The sequence below is a fragment of the Perna viridis genome, chromosome 1 (genome assembly GCF_037379345.1).
Source record: "Perna viridis isolate PV_CMFRI_1.1 ecotype Kerala chromosome 1, ASM3737934v1, whole genome shotgun sequence".
Taxonomy (NCBI): domain Eukaryota; kingdom Metazoa; phylum Mollusca; class Bivalvia; order Mytilida; family Mytilidae; genus Perna; species Perna viridis.
This window is the reverse complement of record NC_142445.1, coordinates 3,755,696-3,771,240: the sequence shown is the minus strand read 5'-3', so window position 1 is coordinate 3,771,240 and position 15,545 is coordinate 3,755,696. Positions and strand designations below refer to the sequence as shown.

At 32.0% G+C, this 15,545-nt stretch overlaps 1 protein-coding gene across 1 annotated transcript; it reads right to left on the bottom strand.

Moving 5' to 3' along the window:
- Positions 1-1,723: 1,723 nt before the first annotated feature.
- Positions 1,724-11,330, bottom strand: LOC148626889 (protein transport protein Sec61 subunit alpha). Its single transcript, XM_088556350.1, has 13 exons — positions 11,222-11,330; positions 10,429-10,496; positions 9,219-9,284; positions 8,346-8,424; positions 7,964-8,095; positions 7,491-7,600; positions 7,184-7,337; positions 6,785-6,945; positions 6,416-6,556; positions 6,146-6,202; positions 5,707-5,898; positions 5,088-5,235; positions 1,724-2,283 (listed from the first exon to the last, which is right to left on the bottom strand). The coding sequence occupies exons 1-13, from the start codon at positions 11,226-11,228 to the stop codon at positions 2,168-2,170; spliced, it is 1,431 nt and encodes a 476-aa protein (XP_088412476.1). The 5' UTR covers positions 11,229-11,330; the 3' UTR covers positions 1,724-2,167.
- Positions 11,331-15,545: the final 4,215 nt, after the last annotated feature.

The window sequence follows — 15,545 nt, the reverse complement described above, 5'->3', positions numbered from 1 at the left end:
TTTACCTATTGTGATATAATGTGGCTCAAATATGGTCATTATTTATTTGAAAACTAGTCCAGAAGTAGATGAAATGAAATGAAAACGAGACATGTGCTAACCTGTGTATTCCTTATTGTCATTTTTTTACAAAGGTTAAAGTATTTTTAACCCAGGTGAATATCCTGTCAGCAACCTTCGGAAGTAATGGCAAATAATTAGATCAGAGCTATCGATCTTCTCTGATTAAAAAACCGTTGTTGCCACAATATTCTGTAGGTATTATCGACATTTATTGCTTCAATTGCATTACTACAAACTTGTTTCATTGAATCAGCAAAATTCAGTAGACTCAAAACTGAACAAATTTGGCAGCTAATGCAGCTTTAAATCCCACAACTCTGGAACAAAAAAAGTAAGTTTTTGTGCCACCAAAAAGTATTGAGACACAGTCACATAATAAAAACAGCAAGATCTTATGAAGTAAGATGGAAGTATTTTCAAGCTTCAGTGCTTGTGTTCATCGAGATAAAATTATTCCTATATGATCTCCATATTAGTTATTGTATTTGATTAAGGTATCAACAACAAGGGTCTTGAATATAAAATAGATGTGGCATGATTTTCACTTAGACAGTTATGCACCAAAAGACTGGCAACAAACAATTTAAACTTCTACAGGTCACCACAGTCTTCATTGATAGGCAAAACCCATACCATAATGTAAGCTGTAAAAGGCCCCAAAATAAATGAAGTGAAACTATGCATAAAAGATGAAAATCATCCTAATCTATAGAAAAAAACATTATACTAATAACAATGAATATTATATAAAGATGTTATCACAGAAATAAGTCTCACCTGTTCCATATTGTCAATATATATATATATTGTCAATAATTGTGTTTGTTATATATTATTTTTTGTGTTTTCATATTTTGTATAATATGAAATAATTTTTTTTTGTGTTACCACTACAAAATGCACCATACTGCAGGGATATATGCCTAAAATTGACATGAATTTGTGATGCTTTGATGGTAATGCACCTGTACACCAAATACCATTGACCTAACATAAGGGGTTCATGTTGAAATGAACTTATCAGAAAACTTAACATTATGTTTGAGGGCGCCGCTGCCACCACCAGGAAAGAAAAATCTATGTGTTTCCTTCCACAACTTTCGTCGCAGGCGAAACAAAAACAACAACCACTGAATTACAAGCTCCTAACTTGGGACAGGCACATAAAGTACCGGTATGTGGCTGGGTTAAACATGTTTGTGAGCGCTCAACCCTCCCCATACCTGGGACAGTGGTGTTAAAATACAAAAACTATAAAAATCTGTCAAATTTGGATTTAACTCCTAAACAGAATACAAACACTTGAAAAAAGACAACAAGCTGTATCTACCTCGTAAGAGTAAGTGCTTTTTCTGTAAGCTAGTTCAAAATCCATACCAGAAAACATAGAATAGAGTACTTTAGTACAGAACTTCTTAATTCAATTAGTCATACCGTTGTCTGTATGTTAACCAACAGTATTTATTGAACACATTATTAAGTGTCTATGTAAAACCATGCACCAATTTCATGTACATTTTTCTTTAAATAGGACTTTCAATACAATACAAAATATTACATCATTACTGCAATCACATGAGCTTTAATCTGCAATATTTTAAGGATGGTACACATGAAGAAATGAGGGATAAAAAACTCAATAATAATGTAACAAGACATGTTTATTATTAAAGAAATTTTATTTTAGCTGTTTGAGAACAAAGTACTTAAACAGATATGTACCACAACCTCTCTCATACCAGCATGTTATCACTAATATCTGTGAACACTTGTGACATTAAAGCTGACTTTTACACAGTTTCTCTTCTTTACAATTATGACCACATTAGTAATCTCTCAATAACAATGAATAAATAAAAACAAATTCATATCCAAACTTTGAAATAAGTAAATCAACAGACAATTGTTGAACATTTTGGACTCAGTACTGGCTAAACACTGGTGGGAATCTCAGCAATACTGACAATTTAAGAAGACATGATTTTCATTCTCTACATTAGCTCAACAATATCATCAGATCAAAAGACTAGCTTGGTGGACATAACTAATGACAACATGTATAAAACTATGTACATGACAGATGAAATTGTTTCTTAAATTGTTTTTAAAATAATAATGTGCTCATTCCTCCCATTTCACTCTGTTCTTTAACAAATATTTCAAAATATTGGTAAATAATTGTTACAGCTAATAAAATTCCAGTTCCACTTCCGACAGCACCTGAAAATTTAAGAAAACAATTGCTAGAATTTTCCCATTAAGACACAAGTCTAACACTGACATATAAACAATATGTGAGGATGCCATTTTTTAATTATTAAATTAATATGCAGATACAAAAGCAATTAAATCATTATATAGATACCAGTGTTTTATTGAATGTTCCCAGTGAAATAAATTTAGGTAATTAACACTGAAAAATGAATCTGGTAATTTCATTCTCCGACTTTCTCCCGTCAAGACGTCTCAACTTTGAAAGCAATCCACTCATACCAAGAATGCAGTAAGATTTAATTCTACTTGATTTGAGACAGACTATAATATGACCACTCATACCAAGATCACTGTAAGATTTAACTCTACTCACTTTAGACAGACTATAATATGACCACTCATACCAAGAACACAGCAAGATTTAACTCTACTTACTTTAGACAGACTATAATATGACCACTCATACCAAGAACACAGCAAGATTTAACTCTACTTACTTTAGACAGACTATAATATGACCACTCATACCAAGAACACAGTAAGATTTAACTCTACTTAGACAGGCTATAATGTGACCACTCATACCAAGCACACAGCAAGATTTAACTCTACTTACTTTAGACAGGCTATAATATGACCACTCATACCAAGAACACAGTAAGATTTAACTCTACTTACTTTAGACAGACTATAATGTGACCACTCATACCAAGAACACAGTAAGATTTAACTCTACTTAGACAGGCTATAATATGACCACTCATACCAGAACACAGTGTGATTTAACTCTACTTACTTTAGACCGACTATAATGTGACCACTCATACCAAGAACACAGTAAGATTTAACTCTACTTAGACAGGCTATAATATGACCACTCATACCAAGAACACAGTGTGATTTAACTCTACTTACTTTAGACAGACTATAATGTGACCACTCATACCAAGAACACAGTAAGATTTAACTCTACTTACTTTAGATAGGCTATAATGTGACCACTCATACCAAGAACACTGTAAGATTTAACTCTACTTACTTTAGACAGGCTATAATGTGACCACTCATACCAAGAACACAGTAAGATTTAACTCTACTTACTTTAGATAGGCTATAATGTGACCACTCATACCAAGAACACAGCAAGATTTAACTCTGCTTACTTTAGACAGGCTATAATGTGACCACTCATACCAAGAATACAGTAAGATTTAACTCTACTTACTTAGGTATAATGTGACCACTCATACCAAGAACACAGTAAGATTTAACTCTACTTACTTTAGATAGGCTATAATGTGACCACTCATACCAAGAACACAGTAAGATTTAACTCTACTTACTTTAGACAGACTATAATGTGACCACTCATACCAAGAACACAGTAAGATTTAACTCTACTTAGACAGGCTATAATATGACCACTCATACCAGAACACAGTGTGATTTAACTCTACTTACTTTAGACCGACTATAATGTGACCACTCATACCAAGAACACAGCAAGATTTAACTCTGCTTACTTTAGACAGGCTATAATGTGACCACTCATACCAAGAATACAGTAAGATTTAACTCTACTTACTTAGGTATAATGTGACCACTCATACCAAGCACACAGCAAGATTTAACTCTACTTACTTTAGACAGGCTATAATATGACCACTCATACCAAGAACACAGTAAGATTTAACTCTACTTACTTTAGACAGACTATAATGTGACCACTCATACCAAGAACACAGTAAGATTTAACTCTACTTAGACAGGCTATAATATGACCACTCATACCAGAACACAGTGTGATTTAACTCTACTTACTTTAGACCGACTATAATGTGACCACTCATACCAAGAACACAGTAAGATTTAACTCTACTTAGACAGGCTATAATATGACCACTCATACCAAGAACACAGTGTGATTTAACTCTACTTACTTTAGACAGACTATAATGTGACCACTCATACCAAGAACACAGTAAGATTTAACTCTACTTACTTTAGATAGGCTATAATGTGACCACTCATACCAAGAACACTGTAAGATTTAACTCTACTTACTTTAGACAGGCTATAATGTGACCACTCATACCAAGAACACAGTAAGATTTAACTCTACTTACTTTAGATAGGCTATAATGTGACCACTCATACCAAGAACACAGCAAGATTTAACTCTGCTTACTTTAGACAGGCTATAATGTGACCACTCATACCAAGAATACAGTAAGATTTAACTCTACTTACTTAGGTATAATGTGACCACTCATACCAAGAACACAGTAAGATTTAACTCTACGTACTTTAGATAGGCTATAATGTGACCACTCATACCAAGAACACTAAGATTTAACTCTACTTACTTTAGACAGGCTATAATGTGACCACTCATACCAAGAACACAGCAAGATTTAACTCTACTTACTTCAGATAGGCTATAATGTGACCACTCATACCAAGAACACAGCAAGATTTAACTCTACTTACTTTAGACTGGCTATAATGTGACCACTCATACCAAGAATACAATAAGGTTTAACTCTACTTACTTAGGTATAATGTGACCACTCATACCAAGAACACAGCAAAAATTTAACTCTACTTACTTTAGACAGACTATAATATGACCACTCATACCAAGAACACAGTGAGATTTAACTCTACTTACTTTAGATAGGCTATAGGTCAGTAACTACATATCAGAGTGATATTACAAGTATTAAATTCAGATAAAATAATGTGGGATGTTGTTTTTGTGAAGACTATGATTTTCTCATTTGGAAAGTAGAAAGTGTTCTTCTGCTTACCCATAAAGTCTGCCATAACAGACAAGGCACCTATACACAGACCACCAAAGGCAGCAGCTGTAGGAATATATCTGTTTAACTCATGAATCATAGATTGTTCTCTGTGTCCTCTCATTACCATCTGTTGCTCTTTCAATTGTTTAGCAACCTATAAATGTACAATTTATATGAAATAAGAAGTCCATTCACCTTAAATAGCATTATGTCAAGGAGAAATCTTGCTTTTTATTCTTTTTTATCTTCATCAATCATAACTTTCAAAATTATGTATTTCTATGTCTATGATTATGCTCTGAGCATGTTATTTAGTATAACTTGGCAGTTAAATGAACACATCTTTTTACAAAAATATCTGTTAACACTTTTAGTTATAGGTAAGTAGTTAGTAGCATTCAGTTTCAGACAACTACATGTACTTCTAAGGTTTTCCATTGAATGATGTATGTTCTAAATTCTCTATAATCTCTATCAAAGTGTAAATTATACAAACTCTACCTTCTTGGTCAGATTTTCACTTATTTAAGGTAACAGTAATGGGATTTTAATAACTTTGTAAGTGTTTAAGTTTAAAAAAAAGATTTTTATTTTTATTTTTAACATTCTACAAATATATACTTACATCTTTAGCACTTGATCCTGATACATCAATCCATGTCTTAGAAAAGAAAGCACATGAACCCAGCATGAAGATAATGTATAATACAGCATGAATAGGATCTTCTGCCACATGAGCCAATGTTTCTGGTGGCGAGAGATAGTAACAGAGTCCTCCAATAGGATAAGATCTAGCTGGTCCACCACCACCAACATCCTGTATAACAAAGAAATGAGTTTCCCCAAACTATTGCTATTTTCACATTTATATTCCATCTGTATTTGAAGATATAAGGTAAACAAATGTATTATACTTTAGAATAACAAATTAACTGACTGGGAAAGGATTAAGTCATAGTACTTATGTTAAAGCTAATCTAAAACAATAAAATATGATGAGAGAAAAAAATTTGACAGCCTTCATCTACATCCTAAGTTAATAAGTGATTGAAAAGCATACTTACAGCCCAAACTCCAAGTAAGTTGATAAAGAAATTTCCACTAAACTTTGTTGCCAACATCTAGAAAACAGAAATATATATGGTTGAATGCCATATTTAATTTTCAGACATAACTAATTTGACAATAATGTAGAAATAACATTGAATTGTTTTTTTTTTTCAGTCTAGACTTAAACACTGAAAAAATCAATAATATTATATTGACAAAATATATTTGACAGATACATGTAGTATTTGTTGGTGTTCTATATCTAACTAAATTTAGACACAAACCTGCGAAATGACGTAAAGGTTGGAGACTAAAGCAGACTGTAAAATAATAGGAATGTTGGATGTGTAGAACAGTTTGATTGGGTATGAACTGTACTGTCCCCTGTAACGTGCTGATTTGATTGGTAAATCTACACGGAATCCCTGAAAAAACATTTAAAAGTTTACTTTTCATAAATACACAGTAGTATTAAATAACAATTTAACCAATAATGGAGAGAAATTGGATAGAATAATATAATTTTAAATATCAGCTCATTAAAATTCTAAATACTTAAGTAATAAGGATTTTACATGAATTCTAACTCTTGAAACTTACATGAAGCATTGCTTTTTTAGTAATACAAGTGATGATACTACAATATAAAATACCTGGAAGTATATGACAATAGCAAACACCAAAACTGTTGCCAACAAGTTCATTAAGTTTGGAAGGTTCTGTCTGTAGAAAGCTTCACGTAGAGCTCGTACTTTGTCGTTCTTTGTGGCCAGCAAATGGAACAGGGCTATAACAGCTCCTTCAAATTCTGTGCCTGTAAATATATAGTATAAACAAAATCAGTTTTAAATCAAACTGGCTTTCCTGATTTTCTTTAATGCTTAGCATAAACAAGACTTTAATACCAGGTACATGTACTTAAGTGCTTGCAAAGATGGAAAATTCCACAATATATATTTTTACAATGCATGTTTATTAACATCATTAAATTACATACATATTTTTTCTTTCTTTCCCCTTTCATGCTAAATATAACACAGGAAAGGTCTTACCTCTGCCAGTATTTACTGTCGCAGGACTAAACGCCTTCCATACAATAGTTTCACAAATATTGGTAGCTATAAAGAGAGAGATACCAGATCCCAACCCATAGCCTTTCTGCAACAACTCGTCCAACAATAGCACAATCAATCCAGCAACAAACAACTGAAAGATAATAGAATTTGATAATATATAATGGTATAATTTTTTTATGATTATGCAACTTTGGGAAGGGATCTAACTTCGGGAATTTAATTTGACTTCTATAATTACATATCATTAAAAAACAATGTTTGTATTTAACAATCACATACAAACCTGAATGATGATGATAAGACAGACTCCAGCTCCCATGTCAGATGGGTCACCATACATTCCTGTCATTACATATACTATAGCCTGACCTATAGTAATCACCATACCAAACACTACAAACAATAAAGTCATTATTACTATACTTTACAATTGTAACAAAACATCAACTATTTCTATCCTTTATTCTTATATTTCATTTCTTTTACTTAATATTGCTACAATTACAGAAAGGATGAAATACTAACTTTTATAAGTTTTCCACTGGGGAAATTTAACATTCAAACAGATTTCTAGAGCACTAGTGATAACAAAGATTATATTGGTAAAATGTAGAGCAGATTGCTACCTAGAAATTAAAACCCAGAAAGCTACCTAGATTTATGTTGAAAGTGGTAGTAGTGCAATGCAAATTGTCATACACAGACTGACAGATATTAGAAAAAAAACTATTCTCTAACTCCTATTTAAGAACTTACATTTCTGTGCTCCATTGAAAAGAGCTCTGTCTTTTGGGGTGTCTCCAACTTCAATAATTTTAGCACCAGCTAACAATTGCATGATAAGACCTGATGTTACAATGGGAGAAATACCCAGTTCCATGAGAGTTCCTACAATGTATAAAGTAAACTGTTTTCTGTGCAGTTATATACCCAGTTCCATGAGAGGTCCTCAGATATACAAATTTGTTGATTCAGTGCAGTCAAAATTTCAGCTTAAATATTAATCCAATTTTGTTAAGGTAAGGCATTATTCAATGTTATGATTTTCCTTTAACTGTCATACAGAAAAAAATTCTTTTATTATATTTAAAAGAAAAAAAATATGATTAGTTAGGGTTTACAGAGCTTTAAAATTTACCTCTGTTTGAAGCTAAGATCACTCTCTGCCAATAGAAAGGATCAGCTGAATCTGAGGACATTATACCAAACAGAGGAATCTGAAAAAAAAAAGAACAAAATGCTGCATGAACAATTGTATTAATTTATTATGAGCTGCTGAACCTTGAAATAATATGTTAACTAAAAATGATGTAAGTTGGTAACCTGAGACACACACAGCAATTAATTCTACATAGATAAACTTAAATGTAAAAGCATCATCTACAATATCTAGCATCATGTTTGTCATGGTATTTAGTTATTGTACTAACAAATATGGAAATGTACTGGACAAAAATTTGGTGAGGCCATAATAAAATTTGAAGATTTTTGGTTTCTGGTTAAGCTATCCTACATGTTTTATCTGTCATTATTGAACACTTCAACAGAATATAAAAAGAAATAATAGTTCATGCAAGTCTTCCACTGCAATAGACACTTAAATTTTTAATGGTACCCCAGGGTCCAAGCTAGCTTGAGAGAGGTGACACAACCAAATGTCTTTTGATGCAATATTCTGCTCTTTAATGAATATCAAAAACTAATTCAGTCCTGTTTTTATTTATATTGAAATGCTGAGATAAATTGAGAATTATACAAAAATATTATATAATGTTAGCATTTCATCTCAAATTTACCCAGAATTTCCGTGTGTCATTTTAATTTTTGCCAAGTGTGGTTAAGTGCCTTCTATTTCAAGATTGTGCCACTGAATTATAATTTCCAAGTTGAACCAATGGCCTCTTACAGAACTTTATGATCATATTTTCATAGTTGAGGTTGTGGTTTTATGGAGATTTTTTATTGAATATTACACTGTGTGTAACTACCAGTAACCTTCTATTATCCTTACCTGACAACAAACTAAAAAGATGAAAAGTGTGATCGCTGTCCATAATACTTTTTCTCTAAACTGGATCTGGAATGAAATTTACAAAGCAACAATATACAATGTAAACAAGGCACTGTAAATGATTAACCACAAGCTATTTTGCTACATTTTATTTTAAATGGGTCATTTTTAACTTATCAATACATGTACTGCATAATCTTAGTACTTAAAATTTAAAATAAAAAAAAACAAAGTTTACAAATCTATAAATATTATAAATGAAGATTTTAAGTTGTATAAACCACATGATAATGGTTTTTTCCTAAGGCAATAATGACACATCTAAAATTGATAATATAAACTTGCTCTTAAATGTATAGAAATTTGTTTTTTAATTCTGACACATGAGAAAACTTTTGTTTAGAAAAACACTATATAGTCATAGGGATACATTAGAGCTTTAGAAAGAGTAAAAATGCAGGCTAGACAAAATGTTTATGTCATTTTTCAAAAAGCTACTTCCAGTTTGAAGGATGTTGATAAAACCCTGCAATTTATGCGGAACCAGGAACAGTTCTTCTGATAATTTTATAAAAATTTTAATGCCCTCTGCGGTCTCCCACTTATTACTGATATCAGACTGATGACAACTTCTTAACAAACTTGAAAAAATGATAATTAACATGAAGTCTAATTTATTGAAATGGGAACCTGACACTTTTGCTTTGGACTTCACTGGCACTTAATGCCATTGCCTTCCTCATAATAGAATAAGTTTTCAAATTTCACTTATGAGACCAAACTTGCAAAAAGTTACTTTTTAAAATTGGCCATATGAGCAATTTTGTAAAAAGAAAGTGGTTATTTGGCCACCAAGCTTTTCAGAGTTAAGCTCATTCCATTAAACTTTTAATTTACTCTTATTTTACAGTATAATATTACTGAATAATTTTTGGTACAGAATAATATCAAGCATTGATTTAATACTTAAGTTGTAATGATTCTGTCAAAATATACCCTACAAAAAAATTAATACAGGAACAACCGTCTAAGTTAACATGAATGACTTAAGGGTAAATATATTTTTATATTGACATTTGACAACACAATTGTGATTATCTTATTTCTTAAAAAAAAAACAAACATATAAATCATAATTCACACCCAAAGCAGTCATTTTAAATTTACAAAAATGTGGACCTAGAATATTCATAATATATTAACTCATTACCTTCCTATCTGGTTTAGCAATTTCTGGCAATACTGCACAAAAAGGCTTCACAAACTCCAGGAATTTAACTAGAAAAAGAATACAAATGGATGATCAAATACATTATCTTAAACAAGCTTAAAACAATGAATAAAGTATGATGTACATGTATGCACACACATATTTAGGATGCACATCATTCGTTTTTATGTCCACTCTTTACAAACCAACAGCAACACTTAAAAGATACACACAGAATCTGATTAATGCCCAGTAACTACAAAGATTTTTTAAAAGCTTGAGTGAACAGGGAATGTCTGAAATCTCAACAAACTCTATGCCACACCAACAACTAGTGATATGATGCAATATACTATGTATGTGTAGATTTTAATTCCAATGAATCCTTAGATAATTAATTTAATCTAATAATATTTCTACCCATGAAAAGCCGTTAAACTTTAAGTGAAAACTATTGTATTAACAGCATGAAAACAGGGCATATGTCAAGCAGTTACCATTAACTAGAACTAGTAGAATTCGACAACCAACCTGCAGTTTTACATTATTTTTAAATATAATTTAGCTTAACATGAAATAAGTAAAAATGTTAAACACAAATTCAAACAGTTGTCGCAACAAATAACTGATGTCAAATAAGGGTCTGATTGTGTGTAAGTCACATATTTGAAAAAATATCGCCACGTATACACCGTAATTGGGGTCTTTGCATCTTTTCTTTGAAAATATTTGAATTCATGTGTATAAATTGTGATTGTTGCAAAGTGTCTATTAAAAATACATCAATACTTACTTCCCATGTTCTTTTTGTGACTTCCAACTCTTAAATAATGTTATCTTGTCACAATAGTTGCTCTTGTTTCTGAAAGCCGGCAGCAAGTAGAAGACCTCGGGTTGAAAGGACACGTCACGCAAACGAGATTTGAACGATACTTCCTGTTTTTAAATTTCCTGGAATGAAGTGTTCATTGTCATATTTTCGTATGCGTTCACACGATAAACGAATCGGAAACGAATGAGCAAGTGAGGTCCAATGCAGACTTGCGTGTGGATTAATCGAATCGGGGTCCTTTCGCCTATTTTCCTGTTCGCCTCGGGTCGTTTCCCCTACGTTTTCGTTGTCATTTTGTCATTTGCAACTCGTCATTTACGTTTTAGTTAATAGATATACATTGAATATTGTGAAAATAGCATGCAAGCCTATGGGAAGTGGAATTAGTGGTTTTTAGCCTTAATATCAATGTCTGATGCCTACGGTAAGTTGCTACAAGACCACATTGTTGAACATGACGCCAAACAGCTCGATTCCAATGGAACACACACCCTTTAATTGGAACACCAGGAAACTGTTGTCTCATCGAAAGCCAGGCTCCTATACAAAACAAACATAGGAATATTCAATATTGAAATATTTTTTTATCATTTTATAATAAACGATGTGCAATAAATATAATAAATTATTATTAATAAATATAAACAGTATGAATTGCCCATATTGAAATATATATATATATATATATATATATATATATATAATAAACACACTGTTTTTTTAATTATTTATTTACTTTCCTTTATTATATATTTTGACGTTGCGTACGTTGTTGGTGTCACATTCGATTGAACCGAGGCTGGTTACGAAAATCGAAATATTGTTACTAGAATGTGGAGTTATCAAAGGCAATATAGATATTAAAATGATCGAAAATGGTTGTTGTTTTAGGATTACAATAATAAATCAGTAAAAGATGCCGTTAATTGTGGAGGGAAAGCATAATTCGATCACAAGAACGTTCATTTTCATGTGTGGACGGGTAACATTAAGAAATGCTTGCTTTCCATTTCACCAATATATCTAAGTTGTTTCTTTCCGTATTTTGACAAAACAAACCTTTTGTTAAAGAGCAGTTTGTGTTGCAGACGATGCCATATTTTTCATGACATAATGATAAGATTAAAGCGTATTACAATATCACAAATATCTCCCCTTTGATTTGGACATTGTTAAAATGGAAAGAAACCGATTTGAAGACAAAATGTAAGAATTTTTTTTAAGTTATGCGAACAGCTTTTTTTAATCGTGACTTTTATTGACTATATTGACAATTTATTACATAACCCCAATGAAAATATATATAAAATGTTCAATCAGTCTTTTTGTTAAAAGCCTTTTTGTCCGTATTTCAATTATGTCCCAAATCTTAATGTTTTCGACGTTGGCCATTGGCTACTTTCTTGCTTACGTTTGTAAAATATAACAACGAATAGTATTTTTACCAAAGTATATTCATGCTTAACGGACTGTACAAATATTCAGAATATCATGTTTATTCTAAAAAAAATAATGAGTTTTATTGTCTAATAGTAGAAAAATACGCACGTATGTTGTGATGTCACGTTGTCTTTTTCCCGACGTTTTCTACACATTGCGTGCTACCCAGTCTTTATCAAAAGCTTTTTTCGTTAGCTTTGAGTGAACTAATAACTATGAAATTTGGAATTTTACATGTAATATGCTGCAGATAGTATATTCTAAAAATAATGGTACTTGGTTGAACATATATCTAAGCGCAGCATTTTGTTTGTATCTAACCAAAATGTCACAACATCTAAAATTTGTATATTTTATTTATTCACGCGTACACCATGCGAAATTTGAATGAATTGTTCAAAGAGGCAAATGGTGTTTAGTCGATTTCTACATGTATTTAAAAAGTATTCATCCTCCTCTATGGTTTTATCATTTCATTTTTTCTTTGGCTTAACAAATGGGTTATATATGTATGTAAAACCGTATCTAACAAAAATGTCACTAAGCGCATTTTTGGCGTTTCCAAAGTAACATTCTGTTTTGCGACGTAAAAACTCTTTTAACGTCAATTTAAAAAAAAATAATAAAAAGTATTGAAAAGTTACGATACTAGATTAAATTATTACGACTGTGGACGTAATAAATTAAAAAAAATACGATTTTAGCGAATCGGATAAAATAAGGAAAGAAATGTTGAAAAGTAAACAGGAAAATGGAAGTCCCCCCTTGCGCGCACTCCTGTCTGTTCATATGCAATGATGTCCTGGTGAAATCTGGATCAGCGTGCCTGCATCAAAGTATTTTGAGATGTGTATAAACGCGCTTGCACATTCCCTTGTATAATATTGTAAAGTCAACGTATTTCATGATCGTCTAATTACCTCTTGACAATTATTTTTAGCTATAAGATATAATGAGCTGTACAAATATTGCAAAAATATTTTTTGAATTTTTTTTTCAAATCGGACCGAAAACAAAACATAAAAAATGATTTATTCTGGTGTGGCCTTTTTGACCCCTTATAACTCGAAAACCGTAAGAGATATCCGAAATCTGATTGAAAAATGCAGGCAGGATTATTTATGAGGAATCCAATGAAGGATCCAATGAAATAAAAAATTTCGAAATCCAAAAAAAAGTTATGAAAACGTTTTAGCTTTCTCAACTTTGTCCCCCTATAATTTGAAAACGGTCCAAAACACATAAAATCTGCTGTACATTTGTTTAGCCGAATTAAATAAGAACACATTAAAAATATAATATTAAAAATCGAAAAAGAAACCCCGATTTTAGTGAAGGTGCTTTACTTTTTTTAGCGCATCACGAAATTTGTTTTCATAACTCCCAACATTTTTCTCATAGGATAAAATTTCCTTCAAATCAGTTTTAAATGATTGATGCCAAACTATTTACCATATCAGGATGTAATCTGATCATTTCAATTGACCAAAATGTTGACATTTTGAACCGTAATAGAGAGTAGGCGGAGCTTGTTACCTTTGGAACGGAAGCGTAGCGGGCACGTAATTTTTCAGTGGAATTTGGTTAGATTCCGGTTTTAAACATCGCTTCTGCTCCGTTCCGTTCCAAAAGTAACAAGCTCCGCCTACTCTTTATTACGGTTCAAAATGTCAACAAAACAGGGTCTCTCGTTGAAAATTATCGGAACTTCAATAATAAATGTAATTTTTGTAGCAAATTTGGTATCAGCATACAGGAAAATGATTCCGGAATCGAACTATGTAGGTGTGACATGCACAATTTCAATTTGAAAGTCGTTACAAGCGGTTGAAGGGCGATACTCCGCGGTACCGCTAAATCTCCAACTTTTTGTATGGCACATCGTTCTGACTCCAACCCGATATATCAATATCCAAATAAAAAAAGAGGAGGGTTGCAGGGTCAGAGGAAATTCGGACTAACTCCAGCAGTGCTACAGGTTGTCTAGCAAGCAATTTTCTGACTTGGTGCCATCCTGGTTGGGGTATGAAGAAACGGAATTCCAACCGATAACATTCTAGGAGTACCCAACTGCAACATGAGGTGGTGTAGCAATAAATAATTAAACAAATCGTATTCGAATATATAGTAATGGCATTGTCGCCAACAATATTAGACTTAAAAAGGGCAGGATACACCACGAAATGTGTAACCGTACCCGTACCAAATTCCCTGTACCCAAATCACTATATCGCAGACTTTTCTATCATTAACGGTATTCGAAATTTTAGACTGAAACTTGGTCTAAAGTTCTGACTGATGTTTTAAATCAATTGAAGTTCAAGCTAGCTGAAAACATTCAGGATTTTTTCAAGCTCAGTTGATTTTATGTTCTCAAAAGTCCCGAAATGTGTAACCGGAAGTTACCATAACAAACTAATAATTGACTATATCTCACATTCCAGTCCGAATTTCACGTTTTTTATGAAAATATTCAGAGGTTAAAACTTCACTTTAAGACTTTGGATAACGTTTTGAAATATTCGATATTGTTTTGAAAAAGAAATTGTCGGACTTTGAAATCGAAGCGCTCGACGAGATAAGCATTAGAAAGTTCCTCTCGTTGAAAAAAATTAAATTATCTAATATTATCAAGAATGAAAAAGAAAGTCTCACAGATAGAATCTGAAGCGATTTTAGTTTATCGCCCTTGAATATTTTGATAATATTGTTGTGTTCAATCTAATGTGAAATACATAATAAAATTGAACAAATAACAAAAATACTGGACTTTAATTTTTGGTACAGGAATCGTGGCATTTCGGTACTTTTGAAAACTGAAAACCAAATCAAAATTAAAAGTTGG

What these genes read in the sequence shown, in the direction of transcription:
- LOC148626889 (XM_088556350.1), bottom strand. An exon ending in GATCTTAGCTTCAAACAGAG is followed by an intron (nt 8,096 to 8,345) that starts GTAAATTTTAAA and finishes TATACATTGTAG; the next exon opens with GAACTCTCATGGAACTGGGT. An exon ending in TGTTATGGCAGACTTTATGG is followed by an intron (nt 2,284 to 5,087) that starts GTAAGCAGAAGA and finishes TTAAATTTTCAG; the next exon opens with GTGCTGTCGGAAGTGGAACT.